Source organism: Python bivittatus, unplaced genomic scaffold (genome assembly GCF_059951505.1).
Source record: "Python bivittatus isolate LINGU-HERP-01145 unplaced genomic scaffold, Pbiv_v1 ctg000410_np1212, whole genome shotgun sequence".
NCBI classification, from domain to species: domain Eukaryota; kingdom Metazoa; phylum Chordata; class Lepidosauria; order Squamata; family Pythonidae; genus Python; species Python bivittatus.
This window is the reverse complement of record NW_028277067.1, coordinates 3,728,291-3,750,672: the sequence shown is the minus strand read 5'-3', so window position 1 is coordinate 3,750,672 and position 22,382 is coordinate 3,728,291. Positions and strand designations below refer to the sequence as shown.

The 22,382-nt window shown below is 38.7% G+C and overlaps 1 protein-coding gene across 2 annotated transcripts in view; it reads right to left on the bottom strand.

Annotated features, from left to right (window-relative positions):
• The window catches only part of ACLY (ATP citrate lyase), a 58,732-nt gene that overhangs the window by 8,860 nt on the left and 27,490 nt on the right, over positions 1-22,382 (bottom strand). The window contains exons 8-23 of one of the 2 annotated variants that reach the window (XM_088143376.1): positions 20,209-20,323; positions 19,232-19,368; positions 18,544-18,605; positions 16,105-16,222; positions 15,228-15,382; positions 14,627-14,717; positions 13,416-13,445; positions 11,072-11,213; positions 8,985-9,153; positions 7,860-7,964; positions 6,194-6,390; positions 6,029-6,110; positions 5,196-5,306; positions 4,398-4,525; positions 2,852-2,945; positions 1,808-1,962 (exon numbers count right to left, since the gene is read on the bottom strand). In XM_088143376.1, the coding sequence (XP_087999502.1) occupies positions 1,808-1,962; positions 2,852-2,945; positions 4,398-4,525; positions 5,196-5,306; positions 6,029-6,110; positions 6,194-6,390; positions 7,860-7,964; positions 8,985-9,153; positions 11,072-11,213; positions 13,416-13,445; positions 14,627-14,717; positions 15,228-15,382; positions 16,105-16,222; positions 18,544-18,605; positions 19,232-19,368; positions 20,209-20,323 (1,891 nt within the window). The remainder of the gene's footprint in view (positions 1-1,807; positions 1,963-2,851; positions 2,946-4,397; positions 4,526-5,195; positions 5,307-6,028; positions 6,111-6,193; positions 6,391-7,859; positions 7,965-8,984; positions 9,154-11,071; positions 11,214-13,415; positions 13,446-14,626; positions 14,718-15,227; positions 15,383-16,104; positions 16,223-18,543; positions 18,606-19,231; positions 19,369-20,208; positions 20,324-22,382) is intronic. The other variant, XM_088143377.1, reaches the window with a different exon arrangement.

Here is a 22,382-nt window from a genome sequence, read left to right as displayed (position 1 = left end):
TCTTATATTCCACAATGTTTTTATTTTCCAGTATTTTAACAATTTCTTTATATTCTAATATTTCTGCATCAGATGAGGTTTGTTTCAGCTCTGTATCCTGTAGATCTTCCAAGGTATTCTTCTTCAGAGCTGTCATGACATCTGTCATTTCTTCTTTAACATTTTTTGAACAAAGTCTATCCACGGAGGCAGGCATCATTGCTGACATTGCAACTGCTAGTTTCTATCCCCATTCTTCAAATATCTCCTGGAGTATTTCAAATGTCATACTATTTTCTGTCATTTTGCCTCAATGCTGATCAAAGACAAAAGGCAAGCCTATCACTTTTTTTTTCTTTTTCCTTTTATGCCTGGAATCTTTAGTCCCTTCTAGTGTCCAATTTCTGAAATCACAAAGTCTCAAATTTCTGCTATGACTTAAGGTAAACTAAACAATTTAGTTCCCACAAGTGTTGTTTATTTATATAATTATTTCCAAAATCTTATAGCAAAAGTCCTAATATTCCAAATTCATCTGGTCCCTTAATTCATTCATAACTTTCTTGGATAAAAGTCTGATTTAGCTTTTTGCCGTTTATTTCAAATTCTTTAAATTCTTAAGCTTATAGTTAATTTTTCTTTTATTCTGGAATGAAGGTAAACTCAGCAGGGGGCTTTGCGAACTTGTTTTGAAGATCTCTAGTAACCTTAAGATAGTTAAATAGGTAATTTCCAAAAGTGATTAGCAAATGAGGTTAGCAAGCCCAGTGTCCTTAAAAAGGCTCTGCTGCAATTGATAGTGTGATGTCTTTCCTTTGTCTCCTGGCACTCAAACTCACGGGAAACTGCTGTCCTGAGATCTCCTCATGAGGACCAGCCCTCCAGAACACAAGCGGGTGATCTCTCATCCTCTCCTTATCCAGACAGGTTCCACACAACCAGCCTACTCACTGGTCCTTTGGTTGTGGCCATGATGTCATGTTCATTCGGAGACGCGCTAGCTTGCCATTCCTCACCCAGAAGTCAGAAATATTCTACTTTTGACCACAGGAGCCACCCTTCAGGTTTTACTGAGTAAAAACTACCAACAGAACCATCCACCAGAGATTGGTGTTTTTAAAGTTATTTATAATCCTCTGCAAACATTTTATTACATTCTGTTTCAGTGTTTCATAGCTTAGACCATGCGCTGTACAGTTCTTCTTTCATTTGCCCAAACTCTTTTTAGAAAAGGGATGGATGTTCTGTTACCCTCCAGACATTGCTGAATCATGATTCTCAGAGCCAGCAATGCTGGAAGCTGTGGATCAGCAACCTTTGGAATTAGACAGGTTGCCCGCACCACTAAGCCATGTCAAACAGTATTTCTCTCCCATCCATTTCACCCTTTGTACTTTTCATGCATATTTACATGACTATCTTGTCTTTATTCAATTGCTTCTGTTTTTCTCATCCAATCCTGACACCTATGATCAAAAGAGCAACTTTCAGGAATGAATGAGAAGCCAGCAACTCAACCCCCAACTGCTTAAGGAATTTGCTAACAAGTTTAACTATTACAAACACAATTTATTTGCCTCATTACTATGTCCAGCAGGGCCCAGACAGCATCTCTCAGAGAGCTATATTTGGCCAAGGAATTCAGCTGTCAGTTCTCAACAATTTACATGTATATTTCAATGGGAAGTTCATTCCAATTATTTAAAATCTGTGTTTCACAATCAGCATTAGCACCACCCTGAAAAGACCCAACCTTCTCAAAAGAGAAAGAGTGAGATAATATCATGAAGCTTCTCCCAAACCACCAGGAAAACAACTCTGCCCTTACCTTCTCTGGAACCACAACAGACCCAAGACACCACCAATTCCCATCTCTTCCTTGAAGACCTCAGTGATTGGCATGCCTGCATAGATCAGTTCCTGACCTCGCTCATCACAGATGCTAGTCATGAAGGAAGCTGGTTTTCGGATTAAACCAAGCTCCTAAAAAATGGAAAAAAGTTGTTTAAAAAATCCCAAATGCTGCAGCTCTGTCCTAATTTTCAGTGAGCTGGCAGACTCATGCCTGCCCATATCAGTTCACTATTGCTTACACAGATAAATGTTCCTCTATAAAAATAATTTTTTCTAGGGAAGGCCAGTCCCAAATATTTTACTGCCTGAGGTTAAGCAGCATATGATGCCCCCCTCCCCAATCATCACAGTTCCTAGCATCCAAAGTCAAATTATTTAGGTACCTAAGGCAGCCCAACTCCCCCCACCCCTTGCCTTCTCCAACGTAGACACACTCCAAACATGTGGAACTCAGCAATGACCACACTGGCTAGGCAATTCTGGGGGTTGTTCATCTAGAAGGTATCCATACTGGGGAAGGCTCTTTCTTGACAGCAACCAAAGTTTCTGTCAATGTGTGATACCACAAATCAACTACCTGAGATGGCTACTTCTTTTTGCCTGGTGATAGGGCCAGTCCTGTTTCCAGTGAACTTCTAGGATATGTTTGGACTAGTTTTCCATGTAAAAGAAATGTTTTTCCATGGAGGAGCACTGACTCACCTAAGCCCCCAGCTATGATGTTTAATGGTAGAGCTCAGAGTCAACTTTACTATCTCAATGAAAGCATAGGGTTTAATTATATTATTAATTATATGTTCTGATACACATATATTTCTTCATGCTTCACTCTTGAGTGATTAATTTCCAGCAAAATGGTGGAAAGGACTAAGCTGGCCATCTAATTATAATCTAATTTCTCAGTAAAAGCTTTTACAAGCTTTCATCTACACAGCATGTCTTAAGAATTCCAAGCTCATTTAGCTGTACATCTCCCATATACACCTCTTCTAGACCATTAAGAAAAGAGTAAACCTACCCTCGCCCATGAGTAATCCATTGGCACAGTTGGAGGAGGCACTTCCTGTGCTGGCTCAATTACTCCCTTGGAAACTAGATCCTCATACACTGACCTATTGAAAGAGAAGGGAAAGGATGTTAATTTGTTACAGATTTACCCAATGATTATGTACTGGGCTTGTGTTATGCCTACTTTGGAGACTATCTCTTTATTCTCACAGATAGTGACCTCTTGGTCTCTTGCAAGCCAATCATCAATTAAGACTCAGTCTGCTGTTCTCCCATGTGTTTATATCTTCCTACAATCACAGGCCAATATTCCCAAGTTCCATATATCTCCAAATAAAAGGAGACCTTTACAACTGCTTGGCAGAGTTCAATTCAACTCGACTAAAGTCTATCTTTAGAATGGCATATACAGTCCATCTTCATTTTCTTAAACTTTCAGATCAAGAGATATGGATATCATATTGTGTCATACTTCATTGTATGAGGTTTTACATGACTTCCACTTCCCCTTTTGGAGGAGGAGGAATTTCTGTATTTTTAAACAGTGTATATCTTGTGTGGTATTTTTACTTATATTGACAAGTAAGAAGCAGTACATACCCAGTTTTGTTTTAGTTCAGTGTTTCTCAATCTCAGCAACTTTAAGATGTGTGGACTTGCATGCTAGCTGGGGAATTCTGTGAGTTGAAGTCCACACATCTTAAAATTGCTGATACTGAGAAACACCATTTTAGTTGAAACTCAACTTCCTTTTCTTAAAAGTACGCTTGATGAGTTCCAGGTAGTTCCAACCTGATGAGTTCAATAAAACATCTGTGGCTATACACACCAGATAAGTTCCACTAGAATGAAACCAGTTGCGTACCACCGCCTATTTTCCAATATAACAACTAAAGAGATCAGGCTGTGGAAACAGCTATAGGTCAGGGTAAAGCAAAGGATTTATGAATCAGTCTAGATGTAATATTTAGTCAAGGGTTTTTTCTATTCTTATGCTCCTAGCGAGGTTTGCCTAAATCCAACCATGCAGATTTTGACTGATTTAAGGCAGAAAGGTCTGTTAGAACTTCAAATAAAGATAGGGGATACATTGCAAAACCTAGCACCTCCTCATTCATTAATGTAATTCATCTATTTTACTAAGCCATGGTTTCTTTAACCAGGATTTATTTCTGATGGATTCACGCAACATCCTACTCCAAAAATACCATTTTATAACTTAGTACAATATGCATTATTACCATGTGAGAGATTTCTACTCCACCTTGCTTTGCCTGTTGGTAAGGAATCTTCCCTAGTGCTCAATGCACAAAACAACTCTCATGGTAATTATAACATGTAGCCTGATTCACATAACTTTTTGCTGGGGTTTCCCCAGAATCAATAACAGTAAGGAAAGAACATTTACGATTCTGGGAGCAATCCATGTAATCCATCAAAGGGTGACTGATTCTATTTTTAAGATTCTGAATAATCCTACAGTACTGTTTCTCAATCCTCAGACTCTCTTCAGAAAGCCCAATAGGCACATCTTGAAGTGCCATAATCTCACTTACTGGATTACATCGCCTAGCTCATCAAAGCTTTGGGGTACAAATACACCCACTTCTTTTAGCGCTTTATTCTTGGCCACAGCAGTTTCAGATGCCTGATTGGCACAAGCTCCAGCATGGCCAAATTGTACCTGTTAACAAGAAGGGACATATAAAACATAAAATACTAAACAGAACAATGACAACAAGAATTGATAATAAAACAAAGTAAAACTAGCTATAAAGAGTAAAAACAATGCAGCCAATACAATCAAAGTAAAACTAATAGCAAATAGAGTAATGCAAATAACTGAGAACACTAAAATTACATCTAAATGCATTATGGAATAAAGTAATCTTTACTTGGCAGCAAGAAGTTAACATATACACAAATTAAGCCTCTATGTGAAGGGAATTCCACATATGGGACTATACTCCCCCCTTGAAAAAAGGTTCTTTTGTACATTTGCCTCATCTCATTTGGCAAGAACATGATAGCATAGAAGATACAAAGACTGGTTGGTTAAAAAAGGGGCAGATAGGTGGTGATTAAATCTTTCACAGGGTTATAGAGTAACATCAAGCTTTGAAAGTCTCATTTGCTTAAGAAATAGCAAGTGGGTTTCTTCAACAAACTTAATGAAGGCTTGTGTTCCTGGCTGGTCTTCATTCTTAATTTAGGATAGGCTGTAAGGGAATACAATGATTCCCTCTTTCACTCACTCTCACACACACACACACGCACACACACACACGGAAGGGAGGGAGGGAGGGAGGGAATCATTCTGTGTGTGTGTATGTATATGTGTATATATCTATTACCTCTGAAGAAAACATAGTAGCACATGTTCCAATGCACCAGCACACAACAGGTTTAGTGATCCGGCCTTCTTTAACACCCCTACAGATTTTGTATTCTTCTGTTCCTCCAATCTAAAAAAATTAAATAAAATTGGAGACAAATGTATCAATGCAACCCATATATGCACAGTGTTCTTTAAAATAAAGCAGAATACTGATTTCACCAATCCAGCCTTAGTTTAAATACTAGTTTAAACAAGAGAACTAGATAAAGAGAAGTGTTAGCGTAAGTCTCCTGATTATATGGAGTGACATATGAATCTGAGTAAAATAGTAATGATAATGATAATAATAATAAATCAAGATTAAGGCATTTTTAAAAGTCTGTATTGATATTAAATTATGCCAAGTGGCAGGTAAAATAAGAATACCTTTATATCAGATTTAAGATAATACAGTGATAGAGAGCTGCTAGAAGCAAGAAATTCCAGAGTAATCAAAGCTCTGTTTCAACTGTAGCACCAGTTGAGGGCAGAATCCTCCAACAACTTCTTGTAAGAATTTGGTGAGCTTATTCTGGACAAGATATTCATGCTTCCACAACATAGACAAGGGTAGAAAATCTGTAGCCCTCCAGATGCTGCTGACTACACTTCCCAGGCGTCCCAGCCAATGTGGCTAGTAGTAAGAGGAAGGCTTCCCAACCCTTGGCTTTATCACACTGGCTGCAGAACACAATAATGATGTGTGTTCTTGTTCTCATCTACTCTTGCTCTTTCAAAAACTGTTCTGGGAAGGCAATGAAAAGATCCCATTTCCAAGTTACACTCAAGGTAGAAACTGAAGACACTTACTTCTCCTAGCACTACAATCATCTTCACCCCTGGAGTATCCTGGTAACGCAGTACATGATTCATGAAGGTGGAACCAGGATATCTGGGTAGAAGGGAACAATTTTTTAAAAAGTATTTTAAAAGACAAAACCAGGCAAAATGAACATTTGGGGCTATTGTTCTTACCTATCTCCACCAATGGCTACTCCTTCAAAGACTCCATCTGTGGTCCTGGAGATAATGTTGTTGAGTTCATTGGACATCCCTCCTGAGCGGGAGACGTAGGCTACGCTACCAGGGCGGTACAGCTTTGATGCCAGAATGTTATCCAGCATCCCTCCTGTGTTTCCAATCTTAAAGCAGCCTGGTTTAATTCCACCCACCTATGAACAAAAACAAGGAGCTGAATTATCAAAATCTTTGTAATTACGGCAATTTAACTCAGGTCCAGCTCTGGATAGTTATATCACATAGACCTCTCAATTTTTCTTTTACCATTACCTAGTTTATATGTTTATATGAACAGACACATAGCAGGTGGTAGCATCTAACTGGCTGATTTCGAAAAAGCTAAATAGGGTCAGGCCTAGCTAGTAGTTAGAGAGAAGGCCACCAGGGCTTCCCAGGGCTGTAGGCTCAATTGGAAGTTGAAATAACTTCTCAGAAGAAGGCAATAGCAAGCCACTTCAGTACTGTTGCCAAGGTGACTACAGAGATATGTTCAGAAAGTCCCCAGGAGTCAAATGTGACTTGAGGAAGACTTTATTTTTACCTTTTTTGCATATGTGTGTGTGTGTTTTCAAGTCAGTCTTGACTCCTGGTGACTGTCTGGACAAATTCATGCAATTTTCTTGGCAACATTTTTCAGAAGTGGTTTGTGATTCCTTCCTCCTAGGGCTGAGAGAGAATGACTGGCCCAAAGTCACACAGCTGGTTTCCTGCCTAAGGCAGGACTAGAATTGACAGTCTCCCAGTTTCTACCCTGGTGCTTTAACCACTACACCTAACTGGCTCCCATTTTTACCAATAGTCCATTACATTTTACATGGAGCAAGATGAAAAAACAATCATTTTTTTTACCATAATTTTAAGGTTGTCATAGCAAAAGAAGTCAAACACTAAGATTTGGAGATTTGATCATACAATATACCAAAACCACTTTATGCTTATTAAAATTTAGACAGTATTTTAAATTTTTTTTCCTGCCCAGGTGAATCTAAGAGACAACGAAGCAATAATGAGGCAGATTTTTACTCTGGGATTGGCAATGTATAGTGAACCTTTGGGCCACTGGGATATAGTATCTTCCATTAAATATGACTGTTGGCCCAGTATGAAGTTTTGTGCTGAGACCTTGACAAAAATACATAAAATTATATCAACCAGACGCTCAGGAGGGCAGTTTTCAGCCTACTCATACCAAGAGAAGGAAGCAATTAGAAAGTGAATGCTTGCCTGTCAGAGATCAAGTAGTGCAAAACAAAATCTAGTCTCTCAATACCTCTTGGTAATTCAACACAGGCATATCCATGGATGGGAGAGAATTTGCATAAAACCACCGAATTCCAATTCCCTTGCCTTCTGATGCTTAAATGCTTTGAAGCACTGATTAATCAGTGATTCACTATCCCCCACTAGGATGCATTTATACCAATTAATCAAGGCTTTGTGACACTTTTCCTCTTTAGAGCTCTACAGGTTCAAAAAAGGAAAATCAAAAAGTCAACCTGCTGGCACAACTGGAAAACATTTCCTGTGAAGCAAGAAATTCTTCTCAGTCCATAAAAAAGAAAACCTTTTTAAAAAAACAAAACAAAACAGCGTAAGCCAAAGGAAGTGCTTCTTTTCTCACCGTTGCTGGTCCAATAATTGTGACTCCTTTCTCATCTGCCATTTTGATCAACCTTCGAGTCAGGGCCTCGGGAATCCCTTCAGCAATGATGGCCACTGTGCGGATCTGAAGCCCAAGAGGAAAGCAACACCAATATTGATTTCTGGGAGGTCTTTTTTTTTTTTTGCTCAAGAGAAATGAGATTCAGGAAATATTATAATAATATTTTATTCTAACGCAGTGTTTCTTAACTTTGACAACTTTAAGATGTCAAGGCTGGGAAACACTGTTCTAATATAGTTTAAGTTGTTACTTTGGGGAGGAGGGATACAATGACAAGGAATGAAAATACAACATTCATCCAGAATTGCCATTGCATCAGACCTTTTCAATGGAAGCTAGGGGTGGAAGAGGACAAGTTTGTGTCTGTAGGTTCTTAAATATTATAACATGTGAATTTTGAGTCATGATTTCGTAATTAACAACTCCCATTAAGCTCCACGTTCTTTCTTTCTTTTTCCTCCTGCATGTGTGCATTGCGTCTCCATTCCCCTGTCTTCTTGGGTTAATGACAGCTCAAGGTTCATGTCTAAATTATGCAGTGCTAAACATAAACATTTTTGGTATTAAAATACAGAAGAGAATTCCTGGGTTTTAAAACCTTTACTTGCCATTATGTAATACAGTTGTAGCACCTAAACAGCCAACCTGTTGTAATATTTTCTATTTCTATAACATTTTTTAAAGCAATCAAAGTGCTTCACACACAGTATTTTAGTAATTCTTCCAATTATTATGTAAGATAGGCTAAATATTATAATCATATTTCAGTCTGGATCAGCTTACTCAAAGCTGTAGATCTAAAGTGTGCACTTTACTAATCTATTGACTGATGAGCAGCGTGAAGGGGACAGGAGGCTTCAGGTAAATATGTTATAGAGATGTACAGAGATCCTGTCCAACTAATGAAGACCTTAGGGCCCAAAAAGTTGCCCACACATGGTTTAATCTAGGGATGGGCAACCCAACACACTGTCCCATCACCCTAGCAAACATCATCTCTGATATAGTAAGAAGAGTTTGTAACTGATTTTCACAAATGATCATGAGGACTTCTTTGACAGAAATCCTTGCCCATCCACATACCTGTGGGTAGTTCATAGTCTCTATGGTGCTGTCATATGCTGAACGGAGAGAGGCAAAGTTGATCAGCACATCCACTTCTGGGTGTTTCTTCATGGCATCTGCCATATTCTTGAACACAGGAATGAGTATCTCCTTGTGACCCCAGTAAAACTTCTGTTTATGGTCACCACTATACAAAATAATAATAATATGCCAATATTAATTTCTTGGCTATAGAAAGAGATAGACACACACAATGGGCTTACTGCAGTACATTTACCTAAGTCAACAGCTGCCTCGCTTGTAGTACAGCCACAGATGGATGGAAACTTCTCTTCAGTCCTGCCTTAAGCCTAGTCCTCATTGAAAACAGTCTATCTCCTAGAGTTGTTATCTAAATTAGGCAACAATCATTTCATTTCAGTATTTATTTTGGATACTGATTGGGTATTATATAATTCTGGTGATTAATAATGGAGACAATCAGATGGCTTAAATAAATGTTTATAACTCAACTAGAGAGATGTCAGATATTTAAAATAATTGTTTCGCAAATCTTTTTGGTTTACGGTGGAGTTGCTGGGGATTTTAATTGACAATTGGATCCAGTAATGGAACAGAGTAATAAAAAAAAAAATACCTTGAGAGTTGGAACACTCTCCATATAAACATGTGGGAATGTAATTAGTTGCTATATGGAAATTTAAACTAGATTAAGTTTATGGTTAATCTAGTTGAAAAGAGTTATGTTGGTTTAGTCATAATTGCGATCACACTCCTATAATAATATTGGCTTTTGGGAAGAAAATTCTAGATAAAGTACTGACTTGGAGAAAGTTTTTATAGAAACTAAACGAGCCACCCAATCTTAAGAATATTTTTTTAATTGCATAATTAAATTTGGATAATATACAAGATGTTCCAAATAGAGAATTGGAGTATTCTTTATTATAACATTTTAAGGTTTCAAGGAATGCCAGGTATGTTTGTTATAATGTAAGATCTATGTTCATCCAATAAAAAAGTTGTTTTTATGTTTATTGGACTTCCCAAAGAATATTTTTAAAAGGTTGATTATCATCTTTCCTATGTTGGGGATGCAATACACTTGAAGGTATATTAGTTCATATGTTTGGTTGTGCCCCTTGGTAGCTCCTTCCTGGTTAGGCCTTTTTACTATGGGGAACTAAGTTCTTGGAAGAAAGTTACAGTTTATAGATATTAATGTGTTATTAAATTATATCTCCCAAATTTAGAACTTCTCTGTTATGAGGAGCTTTGGATCTATTATGCTTGGACTGTTTCCAAAAGGGTAGTTATATCTGGACAGGTGGATACCAGACTTGAATGGGAACTTAATTAAATTTATGAACTCTCAGCCTTTGAATTGGTTCTTATTGATGGAAAGATTGGACAATATGAATCTGTGTGGTCAAGATTCAATTTTTTGTTTAAAAATTTAGATGTAATTTGCATAAAGATGTAACTACTATTCTTGTATAACAGACAATATTTTGCTGTTTTTCTTTTATTTTTATGTCATTCTCTTGTATATATCTTATGATAGTTTGCATAATCTAATTTTTTTATATGTATAGTTGTTTAATTGCTTTTGAAAGTTTTGTATTGTTTTCTTACTTTTCTCACTTTTTTCTTTTCTTCTTTTCTATCTTTTTTACTTTAATTTTTCTTTAATTTTTTTCTTTAATTTTCTTCTTTTCATATTTTTTAATTTTTTATACTTTATTGTATTGAAAATTTTTAAGAAAATTGTTTAAAAAGGGCTGGCTGAAAATAATAGGAGGTATTCTATACTTTGCAGGAGTGGTCATTTTGACAGAACTAATTACTTGGCATGTCAAAAGGCCCCATTAACACTGGAGATCTCACTGTGAAACTATGTCACCCTGGAAGCAGAAGAGAGATTCAGCAAGATTTAATGGTAATTGGCGCTAAGAAGCTACTTCAGGCCCTTTTATTCTCATTATTCTTTTATTCTCATTAGTAGTTTTAAGAAAATTAGTAACATTATTATTTTAAAAAAGAATGGAATTTGGTACAAGCAAAAGAGAGCAGGGTAGCCTGCAAGGAGGATGTGATGAACCTACGTGAATGGATAAACCATGGCAGCCACTGAAGGCTCATCCCTTGAGCAGACATAATCAAAATCCAGCATGCCTTGCACAGCCCGAGTTTGCATTCCCCACACAATTGCCTTGGTGTGACGACTGAACAAGGTTGTAGCTTTGCCTGCAAACAGAAAAAGAGAAGATGACTCCACTCAGAGACTATTTAACAAATCAAGGACATAAGATGGCAATGTATGTCCAGCAATAAGACTCATCTCTGGTCAGTCACCTCTCTCTGCATTAAAGGGAAGGAGCCAGCACATCAGCCATTTGTATGAAGCAAAGCACTGGAGATGAAGCAGCCACATCAGCTTTTTGTTGGGTAGGTTTCATCTACCAACCCAGAGATAAATTGACCATTCTTAGCACTATAACAGGGTTTAGATAGTGACAGAAGCTGGGATGAGTGGGTGGGGAAGGCAGCTGTTCATGCAAACAACAGCATATCTTCCTTAAAGATATCCTGATCGAGCTGGAAGTGTCATCTAATTTTTACCATAAAAGATGGTGTGAATCACTTTCCAAAGATTAGTGATCTCCAAACTCTAAAGTACTACACCAGTTTTGTCATCAGAAAACTAAGCTTCAAACTTCCATAACAGAAAGTTTCTATGAACCAAAGCATCCTTCCAAGGAGTGACAAGCAAGTAGTGCTGATGTTTCCAGCGTGCAATGTACAAGTGAGCTAATCAAACAAATACCTGAGATAGTGGCATAAGGAATTTGTTCACCTTTGAAGGATGCTACCCTACCAAACGGCAACTGAATGCACCCCCACCAGCACCACCTGCTTAGCAGCATCACAAAAAGCACTTAAACAACACACACACACGCACACAGAGCGCCACAAGACTTTTAGAACTCCAAAATCCGCTACAAATACTCAAGTAAGGTGGAACTGAAATGGGTCTTTGATCATTTATCATACATAAAAATCCTAAAGCACTAGTAGCAGCTCTTTCCATCCCAACAGTCTCCAGGCAGTCAGTTTTCCATTTCCATTTTCCATCCCAGACAATGCTCATATGATGGCCTGAGTTTAACTGGAAAAGGCTGAAGAAGGAGGAATGGATTTCTCTGCTGTATCCAATTATATGCTTGATGCCAGTGCCTGTTGGCTGGGAAGAATCCTCTTCTACTGCCTAGGGCTTCTATGCACAAAGTGCCAACAGCTTGGTAGACTGGGAATTAATGAAGCATACCAACCACTCTATTGCTTCATAGAGCTCATCTAGAGCTTGCTATTATGAATCGTAAGGAGGGAAGAGGAGATCTGTATTCATACTGTGTGTGTTTTTCACTGAGAAAGCTGTGGTATTCTTTTGGTATTCCTTTGTGACGGACTAGCTTGGCCCACTGAGACAGCCTTCCCTAGTCTGGTTACCTTCCAGATATGTGGACTTCAACTCTGAGTACTCTCCAGCCAGTTAACTCCACTGCTGAGAATTCTGGGAGTTGGTCCACACAACTAGAGAATGCCTAGGTTAGGGTACACTACTTTAAGATGTGCTGGACTATAGCCGTTTGTTTATACAATTTATAGGCCACACAACTCCCAATGACTTTGGGTGCCTTACAATAAAAAGTAAAAAAAAAAAAAAAAAGGACAAAAGGCAAAAAAAAATATTGGGACTGGGGTTGTTCTCCCAGTCATGGAGAATGGGAGTGAAGAGAGATGTAGCTTAATGTATCTGGAGGTCAAAAGGAAGGGCAGAAATCATAATTCTGTTTTCTTACTTTTCTCACTTTTTTTCTTTTTTCTCTTCTATCTTTTTTTCTTTAATTTTTCTTTAATTTTTTCCTTTAATTTTCTTCTTTTCTTCTTTTTTAATTTTTTATACTTTATTGTATTGAAAATTTTTAAGAAAATTGTTTAAAAAGGGCTGGCTGAAAATAATAGGAGGTATTCTATACTTTGCAGGAGTGGTCATTTTGACAGAACTAATTACTTGGCATGTCAAAAGGCCCCATTAACACTGGAGATCTCACTGTGAAACTATGTCACCCTGGAAGCAGAAGAGAGATTCAGCAAGATTTAATGGTAATTGGCGCTAAGAAGCTACTTCAGGCCCTTCGCTAAATTTAAACATAAAAATGGGAAATGGGAGAGGGGAGAGAAAAGTGCCTTAAAAAGCCTTATTCCTAGGAAAAAGAGAGGATAGAGGTCAACCAGGGGTCACTGCACAGTTTTGCAAGAAGAATATAAACAGCAGAAGTAATACAAGCTAACCAAAAACCCAAACACACAGGAAACCCATTAAAAAGAACTGCAAAAGCAGCTGATAGCAAGGCTGGACACGCTAACGTAGTGGTGGGGTCCTACCTTGAACAGGTCTCGGAGATGGGGATGTATCTGTTAAAGAGAGAATCAGTTTTGCAAGAAATCTGACAATCTGTCCTGGGCTTTGGCTTACATTATGCTTAGGGAGAGCATGAACAGCTCTATTTTGGACTTAGTACAGTGGTTTTCAAACAACGCTTTCCCCAATCCTAGAGCTCCTTGGAATCTCACTGGAGGAAAGGGAAGGGAAATGTTCTTCAGAATGACTCAAAGCGAAAAGCTTGTTTCATTATGACCTTTTTTCAAAAAAAATCAGTGGCTCTTGTATAATAGCACCTCCAGGAGTCACTGGGGGAGATCCCACAGGAAGATTAAGAGAGACCCATTCCTTCCAAGAGCACAGGACTGGCACTGAGGAACTATTACATTAGCCATGGAAATGGCAAATCTTGCCTCAGTCTACATATCCTGACACATGCAAGAGCAGTTGGCATGAATGCAGCTATGTACAAAGCTTATGCATACTTGTATACTGGGTTTCCAGCAAGTGGTGAGGCATAAAAATATAGAAACCACTCACCCGCACCCACCCGAAATTCACTGTTTTCAAAAACATAGTCTTAAATCTCACTGCTGTAGTCAGTCTACCATGCAAACCAGGACCATGCCCCCCCCCACAAAATAAAAGCTTCCCAAATTATTTGCAAAATCCAAGCATCTCATGGCAGACAGGTAGAATTCCTTGATAGACAAAATATTCCTTGAAAATAGTACATTTTTGTCTTCCCAAGGAAATGCAAAATCTAGGATGCTGGTTTTCCTGCATTCTGACAGTTCTCTGGGGATTCTTCCACAAAAGAAAAGATAATGGAGAGCAGCAGAACTTATAGGCGCAAGGATTTTTGTCGCATCACCAACTTTCCTGACGGTCAGTTATTAATTTACCTTTCCTTTGTTTTTAAAGCCTCCACTTTTTGTCTGACATATAAGATATTAAGATTTTCATTTTGGAAATTGCTGGTACTTCTATATGTTAGGTTGTTCCCTATGCTAAGCTCAACATAATCTATCCAGCCTCCCCTCCATATCTCACATTACCTCCCCTGAAATCTACATGAAGGGCTTGAAGAGTGTCAAACAGAACAGTAGGAACTGAGGCCAAAAAGGTTCTGGGAATAAACACAAAAGGAATGTATAGGAATGGCAAGGTAGCCCTGCAAGACCTCCAAAGCAGAAAAAGGCCAAGGGCTTACCAGAAGGTACTGTCTGCTTGGCTTTTTTAGCTGGAGCCAATTCATCTGATCTGCCTTCAGAAAATGATGCAGTTCTGCTTGGTGCTGGGGTCTGAAGAGTAGGGGGGAAAAAAAACAGAGAACAGGGTTAGCAGAGATGGACGCTGTAAAGATGGGTTGGCTGGTATTCTGCAAAGCAGGTAACAGTTCTGGAGAGCAATTTAAAAGGTTAGGAAGAAGTACCATATTACTGTCTTGTTCACATCTTTTCATAGGCAAAAAATACACCCAGATATATTGCTGTAAAAAAAGTTATAATTTACAACTATTATATGGCATGGAAGTTAAGCAATCTTGCCCATTTTTCGTATTCTATTTGATCTATTATGCTTCTGCAAATGATGGGAATGCAAAAGCTCACTGTGAAGAGCATCAACATTCCTGAATGTCAAAGGATGTCCTCCCATTTTTTAAACAAAACTCTGGTTTCCTAGAATCCAGGCACAGATTGAGGTAATCAGTCTGTGCCTGGATTCAGACTGCAAGCAGGAAGGCAGGCCTCTTCACATCAACATGTTCTCACAGGGGACAAAGAAGGCACTGAATTGCAGGAGAGACTTACTGAGGAGCTGCCACTGGCATTAAGGAGGAAGTTTGCAGTGTGGGCAGCAGCAGGTGGCTGGTTTGGAATGGGCCGGTGCCCCAATGCCATACCAACAATCGCAGTCATATGAGTCTCCGTACCAAAGACATGGATGGGAATGCCAGTAGTTTTTCCTAAATGCAAAGAGAACAGAAGTGGATCAGCCTATTGTAAGGCTTATCCTGGAAAGTCAGTGAGGAAAATGTGCAAATTTGCAAAATCACCAGTAAGTTCTGCTGGGAAATAAAGCTCCAAGGATGGCAGTGGCAATTTAAACAGAACAACAATTAAAAACTTGAGCAACCCAGATGGCAACAGCGGAAGTGCCCTCTAAGCCTTCTTGTAGTATATAGCCCACTGGCTTAGTGAAATATATTCAGAGCTTGCACAGTGCTTAAAAAACTGAACAGTGCCCAATGCTCCTTGAGTGGCTTGATCAGAGCTCTCTTCCTGTAGTCTGCCTTATCCACATGGTTGCAGTTCAGATTCAAATCCAGAAGCATGCAAAAGCTTCAGTTCACTGAAGCACAAATAAAAGGGAGCCAACCAGTTAATGCCCCAGCAGCAACTGATTTTTAAATAAATAGTCATATTTTGAACTGAGCAAATGCTGGAGGAGCTGCTAGCTTAATCACACAGGAACCAACAGGGATAACATCTTTATTGCTCTTTTGCAGTGCTCTAGAAGAGCACCTCTTGCCAGTCAACTGGGAAAGGAAGTTAAAAGAGCTGTTATTCCACATTTTGACTCACATGTGAGAAAGAGGCATAAATACTTGGGAAGTTATTATCTCAGCCATTCTGGAGGGGAGTGGGGGCTCCTATCAATTCAAATAATCACTGGGCATTTCCTTACCTACTTCCCCCATGACACGCAAGCCTTCCTGGTAGTTGGGGCCTCCTCGCCTCACGAAAATCCTCACCTCATGCTCCTTGAGAGGGCCCTGATAATCTTTAATGGCCCTAACAATACCCTGTAAAAAGATTTTTTAAAAATCATACATACAGACACTCACTATCTCTAAACATCAAGAAATGCTTGCTTCTCCTTTCCTTTCTTCAGACAAACTAAAAATCAGTTTAATCACCATGCTTCTCCTATGTCCACTTCCCCTCCCTCTTAAAGAATTTTGAGAATCATACTGTAGTTCTGTCCTGATAGGAGTGCTTACACAAAACAACTCAGCCATTTCATAGAGCAACAAACTAATAGGGAACCATGGCAGTAGCTGTTGTCTGGGTCTGAGGAACCAGAGAACCACATTGGAAAAGTCAGTTGCCAAACAAACCATTTTCATACTTCCCCCAATTATATATTTTAATCGATAATGCAGAGAGGCATTATTATTATTATTATTATTATTATTATTATTATTATTATTATCTGAAGCAACACTTGTGTCTAAAATGCCACATAATAATGCAAATTCGAGCCTCTCATCTTTACACTGTGCTTTTAATTTTAGCTTGGTTATTTTTCGACATGGGGTAAATAGGGTCTCTTGAAGTCTCAGTCAAACAAAGCCTGAACCAAATGCAGGACTGCTGTGAATGAGGCCTTCTGAAGGACAGGGCTTGTCAAAGCCTGAATTAAATTAATTTGCATAAAGCTAAATCTGGACCAGGAAGTCATGCTTTGATTAGCTATAGCTGGAACCAAAGATGGCTTTCAAGAATCTAATTAGGGTTTCCTTCCTAACTTTGCAGAACTGAAAAAAATAATTCTCGATGTGAACAAATTCACAAAAAGGATTTATGTATGGACAATAAGCCACAGGTGTTCTATGTAGTGAAACACTGCTTTGAAGTCAGACAATGCCATGGAAGTGAAGATATAAGCATGCATTTTATACCTGAATTTTCCCCAATTAACACCATGAAATGTACTTTATAGCAATCTCATCTGACTAGAACTTACTGGAATTTGTTTGGAATAAATCTAACAAATTGACACAACATTAAGGAAAAATGGTTATTCCTGTTTGTTAAAACATTCTATTTTGATTGATTTCATAATATTACTTTTCTCCCTAGCTTTCATTAACTTTGTTATGTATCAATGCTAATCATTATATATAATTTGCCAGCTGTAAGTTTGCTTTATTGATATATTGTTATATAACACTTTCAATTTTAATCCTTTATTTTTAATTCTTAGTCTTCTTAAATTCCAGTTAAAAGGTATGGCCTGACCTAGGAAAATACATTTGCTTTGTGCCAAGAAGAAAATATTTGAACTGAATATCTTTATGCCATGTTTACTCAAAAGAGAATGCAGATCTAAGAAAATCAATTAAGCAGCAAAAGATCAAAGAAATGTATAAAGTTTGGGTCCAGCAATTGGTTACAGAATCAGTTTTAACTAACAGGCCTTAAAACATAACCAACAGCCAATGGGAATCCAGAAAGGAACAATCAATAAGATTGGGGGATTGTATTAGAAGCTCAGTAGCCAACCACATCACAACACATAGTGTCATGGCTATGTCACTATAAAGATACCTATAAAATACCTGCTCAGATAGAGATGTAGGGTTAGGTTTCTTTAGCTTTTCAGCCAAACTGGAAAATGAGGCAATTCTACACTGACTTAGCAGAGAAGAAGGAGAAGTCTGAATTTTGCTTTCCAAGTTCTTCTCATTTTTGTTTGCATTTTTCACTCTTGCTTGTGGAAGTTAAGTGTTCTTGGAATTTTCACCTGAACCTCTAACCATCTAAGAAGTTGAACCTTTTCTTGGAGTGGCAGATATTACTTTTTTCCTCATGCTTATTTAGAATGATTAAATATACTCGAAACAAGTTAGCAGGGGTTGGATATCAACATACCCCGAAAAGGTTGTCCAATGCCTGCGGGGGGAGCCTCTTGAACCCTGAAAGCCCAAGCCAACAAAAGATTTCCATACTACACTGCTCACACTGTATGCTCTCTCTGCCTTGCCTTATCTTACACAGGTTCTCTTTTACTGCATATTTTACACACACACACACACAGCCTTGAGACAGGAAGGAAAAAAGACGCAATCAAGGTTGACCAATGCACAGTAACCTGCAATAATAGGGAAAAAAACATGAATCAGCTCCTACCTATTTATGTTCCTAAATCAGTTTACATAAATGCCAGCTGTCTGGGGCAAAATGTATGTTCCGATAATAATGCCACAGAGAATGCTTCTCAAGAGCTGCTTCAAACTACTTCATGCCAGTCCAAGCAGGAATACCTCCAAAGGTGAATGCTTCTTCCCATACCACACACCCAAATGGCCATTAACAGGCTTTATGTCAGCATCTTTTTTACCTTAAAAGTGGCAGCTACATTGGTAAAATTAGCAATGCTTCCTCCAATGATCAGGATTTTGCCTTCCAGAGAAGAAAAAAAAGGAAAAGTAAAAAAAGAGAAGAGGATTGGCAAGAATATATAGTATATCTATATAGATATATAGATATTCTAATGGCCTAGAGCCATTAGAAGCAGGCAACTGCGCCCAGAAATATAGTAATGGGTCATTTTAAGCAATTATCTATATCTGTATCTTTCCCAAATCAATTCTAAAATCACGGAGAGATTTGAGGGAGAAATGGATTTTCTTAGGCTTTGCATATCACCAAATCATGCAGTATCAACAGAACATGGCAGAGGAGAGCAGCCCTCATGCCCCATTCCACTGATTTCTTTCTAACATATATGTCTTCCATTTCTACATCTCTGCTAACCTCCCTTCCTCTTTTCTTCTCCCATTTTTTTTACTTCCCCATAACTCTCATTATATCCACCCTGCTACCACCCCCTTTAATCTATTTCTTGATCCTTCCATGGTTGCCCTGCACTTGCACATCCATGTCACTTCAGAGTACCAGAAACCAGGGTGGGTCTTGGAGGAATGGTGGCTCCAACATTCATCCTAATAGCAGAGCAGAGCTCCTGCCAAAGGACATGCAGAATTAAAGGAACAAAGCATGCCTGCATATTCCAACGTGGACTTTACCTTCTGGGTGTTTTTCCCGTGTCATGAGGGAGAGGATGGTCTTGGCATAGTCATAGGTCTGCTGTTCACTGGGAGCTCCAGAGTATTCACCATAGTTGGCCAGTTCATTTACCCCACCAAGGTCACAAATGGTGTCACTAAGTGGAATGTACATGGGATGTTAAAAGGCATAATCTGCATAAGCCCTCATGAAAACTGAAGCAAGTATTAAGCTACCTGTAGGAACAAGAGCATCAGCTAATCCAAGCAATTCTTAAGAGCTAGAGTATAGCAATTACAACACTGACGTTTTGTTAAACATTTATGCAGCCAATCTTTCTAACAGATCTAGGCATAGTTTCTCCTAGTCATCATGTCTGCTGGGGAAAACTGTGGTAGAAATACACTTTACCTCCCAAACATCAGACCATGAAAAACACCGATGCCTGCTCACTGAGCTCTAGAAACCTAAGCTTTTGAGAAGACTCAGTATACATCTTTGCTAGAAATAAATTTTTAAAAGCAATACAAAGAGAGCAGAGATTATCAGGATGCTATCTGGACCAAATATCCAGATATGAATGTCCTGACTCCCCACCCCACCCTGGCAGTAAAAGGCTATTAGCAATGCATGCATTTATCCAAATTCCAGCCTCACCTACCTTTTCTTAGGTGGCAAAAATGCCTAAATGTTAAAATAGCATCCTACAGAGTAAGTGGCCGCTCACATTCCCAAAGCTCTGATCTCAGCATTTCTTCCTGACAATGATTAACAGGATGGGATGACTGATCAAAGAAAAGCAAATGGAGACCCTCAAAGCCCTAGCTGCTGGGGTTCAGGAAGAACTGTGTATTTAACAATGTATAACCCTGCTGAGGTTTTGACACACAAAAGGGCAGCAGACTTCTTCCTGTTGCTGCTGCTGCTGGACTGGATCACAATCTGCACCAAACCATGTGGCAGCCAACCCACTTCCACTAAATCCTGAGTCTGGTACCTGTATACCACAGAGGCACCACCTCCAGCCACCATGGTCCAGATTCTGCCACTTGGGTTCAAGATGGTCAACTTTAAGCTGGCTCCACTCTTGGCATCGAGGTCAGCAATATAGGCTTCCTGCAGACATAAAACCCCAATATAATTTGAATCAAAATTTTCAAGGAGCAGAGTTACACTTATGGTTCTTCTTGCAACACTCAACAAGACTTCCCTCTACCCCAAAGTCATCTTTGTAAAGATACTGGAGACTAATTTAGAGAATCTTCAACACCAATTCAATTGCCAAGATTGTATAGGAAAAGCCAAGACTGCTGAAATCTAGCGGTACAATAGCAGATTTAAAAAAATATTTTTTGCAAATGGATCTCCCTGGCTTTGCTGAGACTTAGTGCATTTATTTTAAGTCTCAGCAAAGTCAGGGGGATCCATTTTGCTCCTGTAAATTCCCTGCCCACAAAAAGAGGTCTGAAAATATTGTCACTGGCACCCCTGCAGCCCTCAGCCAATCTATTTTTTTAAAAAAAATCTGGCCCCAAAAGGTTGGTTATTCCTGTTGTAAACCACCACAAGGGGCTACCATTATGGTTCTGAGAGCTGTGCCTGGTACTGAGTAAGGGGTTACAGACATATGCAGATACTCAACCCACTCCAGCCTCATCATCCTGTGCTAGGTTAAGGGCAGTGGGGGTTCAATCAATTGCAAGGAAACAAACAGGAAGTATTGGTATCCTGCACAGCTTCCACCACACTTAAGACAGCCTATGCAGAGCAACTTCAGTGAACCCCACCGGCACCATTCCATTAATATATGGACCAGAGGTAGGATTAGCACTTTTCTTCAAAGCAGTAGGCTGGCATATATAGCTCTGTCTGTCCATCCCTGCACACTTACATATATGAACAGAGAAACAGACATCAGAATTCACTGAGGCCCATAGTTCTAACTTTTGCCCCACTGTGGTAAGTGCTAACACTAGCTCTGTCACTGTGATGTTTTTATATAGGAAGGAGCTTTGGAAATCTAAGAAATAAAGGGATTTCCAAACCAGCTTGAAGTTTCTAATATAGACTTATGAAAAAAGTAGAAGAAGGGAACCAGATTGTGTTCCAAATACTGCTACAACCCTCTTCCCCAAATAGTGGGCAAAAGTCAGAAATACAGTCTAAAGATCCTGATGGGTTATTGTGTTATTGTAGATATAAAACCACAACAAATGAGGGGGTGACAGTATGTCCACAGAGCAATTAGGAAAAGAAATGGATTAAATAAGTTTTCAGTTAAGGATAAACACCTAAATAAATAAATAAAACAATGAACTTTCATTTGGACATATGTTGAAAGCTGTCCTGGGAAAATGTGATTTTGAATGGCAGCATATACATTTGAATAATAAAATAAATGCCCCAGATGGTATTATGAGAACGTTGATTTCAGCTCCTCCAGAGAGTAGGGGCTATTTTCATTAAAATTCTTAAACAGTGCAGAGTCTGAGACTTCATTAGTGCCTGGCAAGAAGAAGATTCAATGAGGCCAGAGTTAAAACTCATCCATTAAAAGGCTGAACAAAAGGCCCTTGAGCTGTTACACGCAGGTTGGGAAGAAGGGAGAAAAAAATCAAAATGGACTTCTTGGGTAAACTACAACATACATCATTAAAGTGCTTTACAAAAAAGAAAAGAGATAAAATTTTACATTTGCTAGTAACATTCTGCCAAGTTTTTCTGACACACAGATTTGGGGTGAACAAAAACAAGCCATTCTAAAGGATGTTCATGTTTTCCAAGTAGAACCAGGTTACTTAATGAGTTCCTTGTATTCCAGTTCTGCCCAGACAAAAATGATCCATGACCAGTACAGCACAGATAGTCCCCAGTATGTTTGTTAACCTACCTGAAGAGTCATCAGAAGTATTTGAAAGGCTTTTTCCATAGTGTGGATTCTAACACTACCAACCAAGGAAATTCAGTTTAGTTCTGGATTATTTTAATGGGGTTAAAGGATGTCAGCCAAGGAAGGCCAAGATAACTTTCTTTTTAATGCTTCTCTAAAGAAATGTCTAAAGTATTTAGTGGTACTCAAATATGTTTGTATTCAGACAGGCTTTTCCCCACTCAAAATTTCTTCAGTGGAGTATATTTGGCTTCTCTTCACTTCTCTACATTTTATCTTTA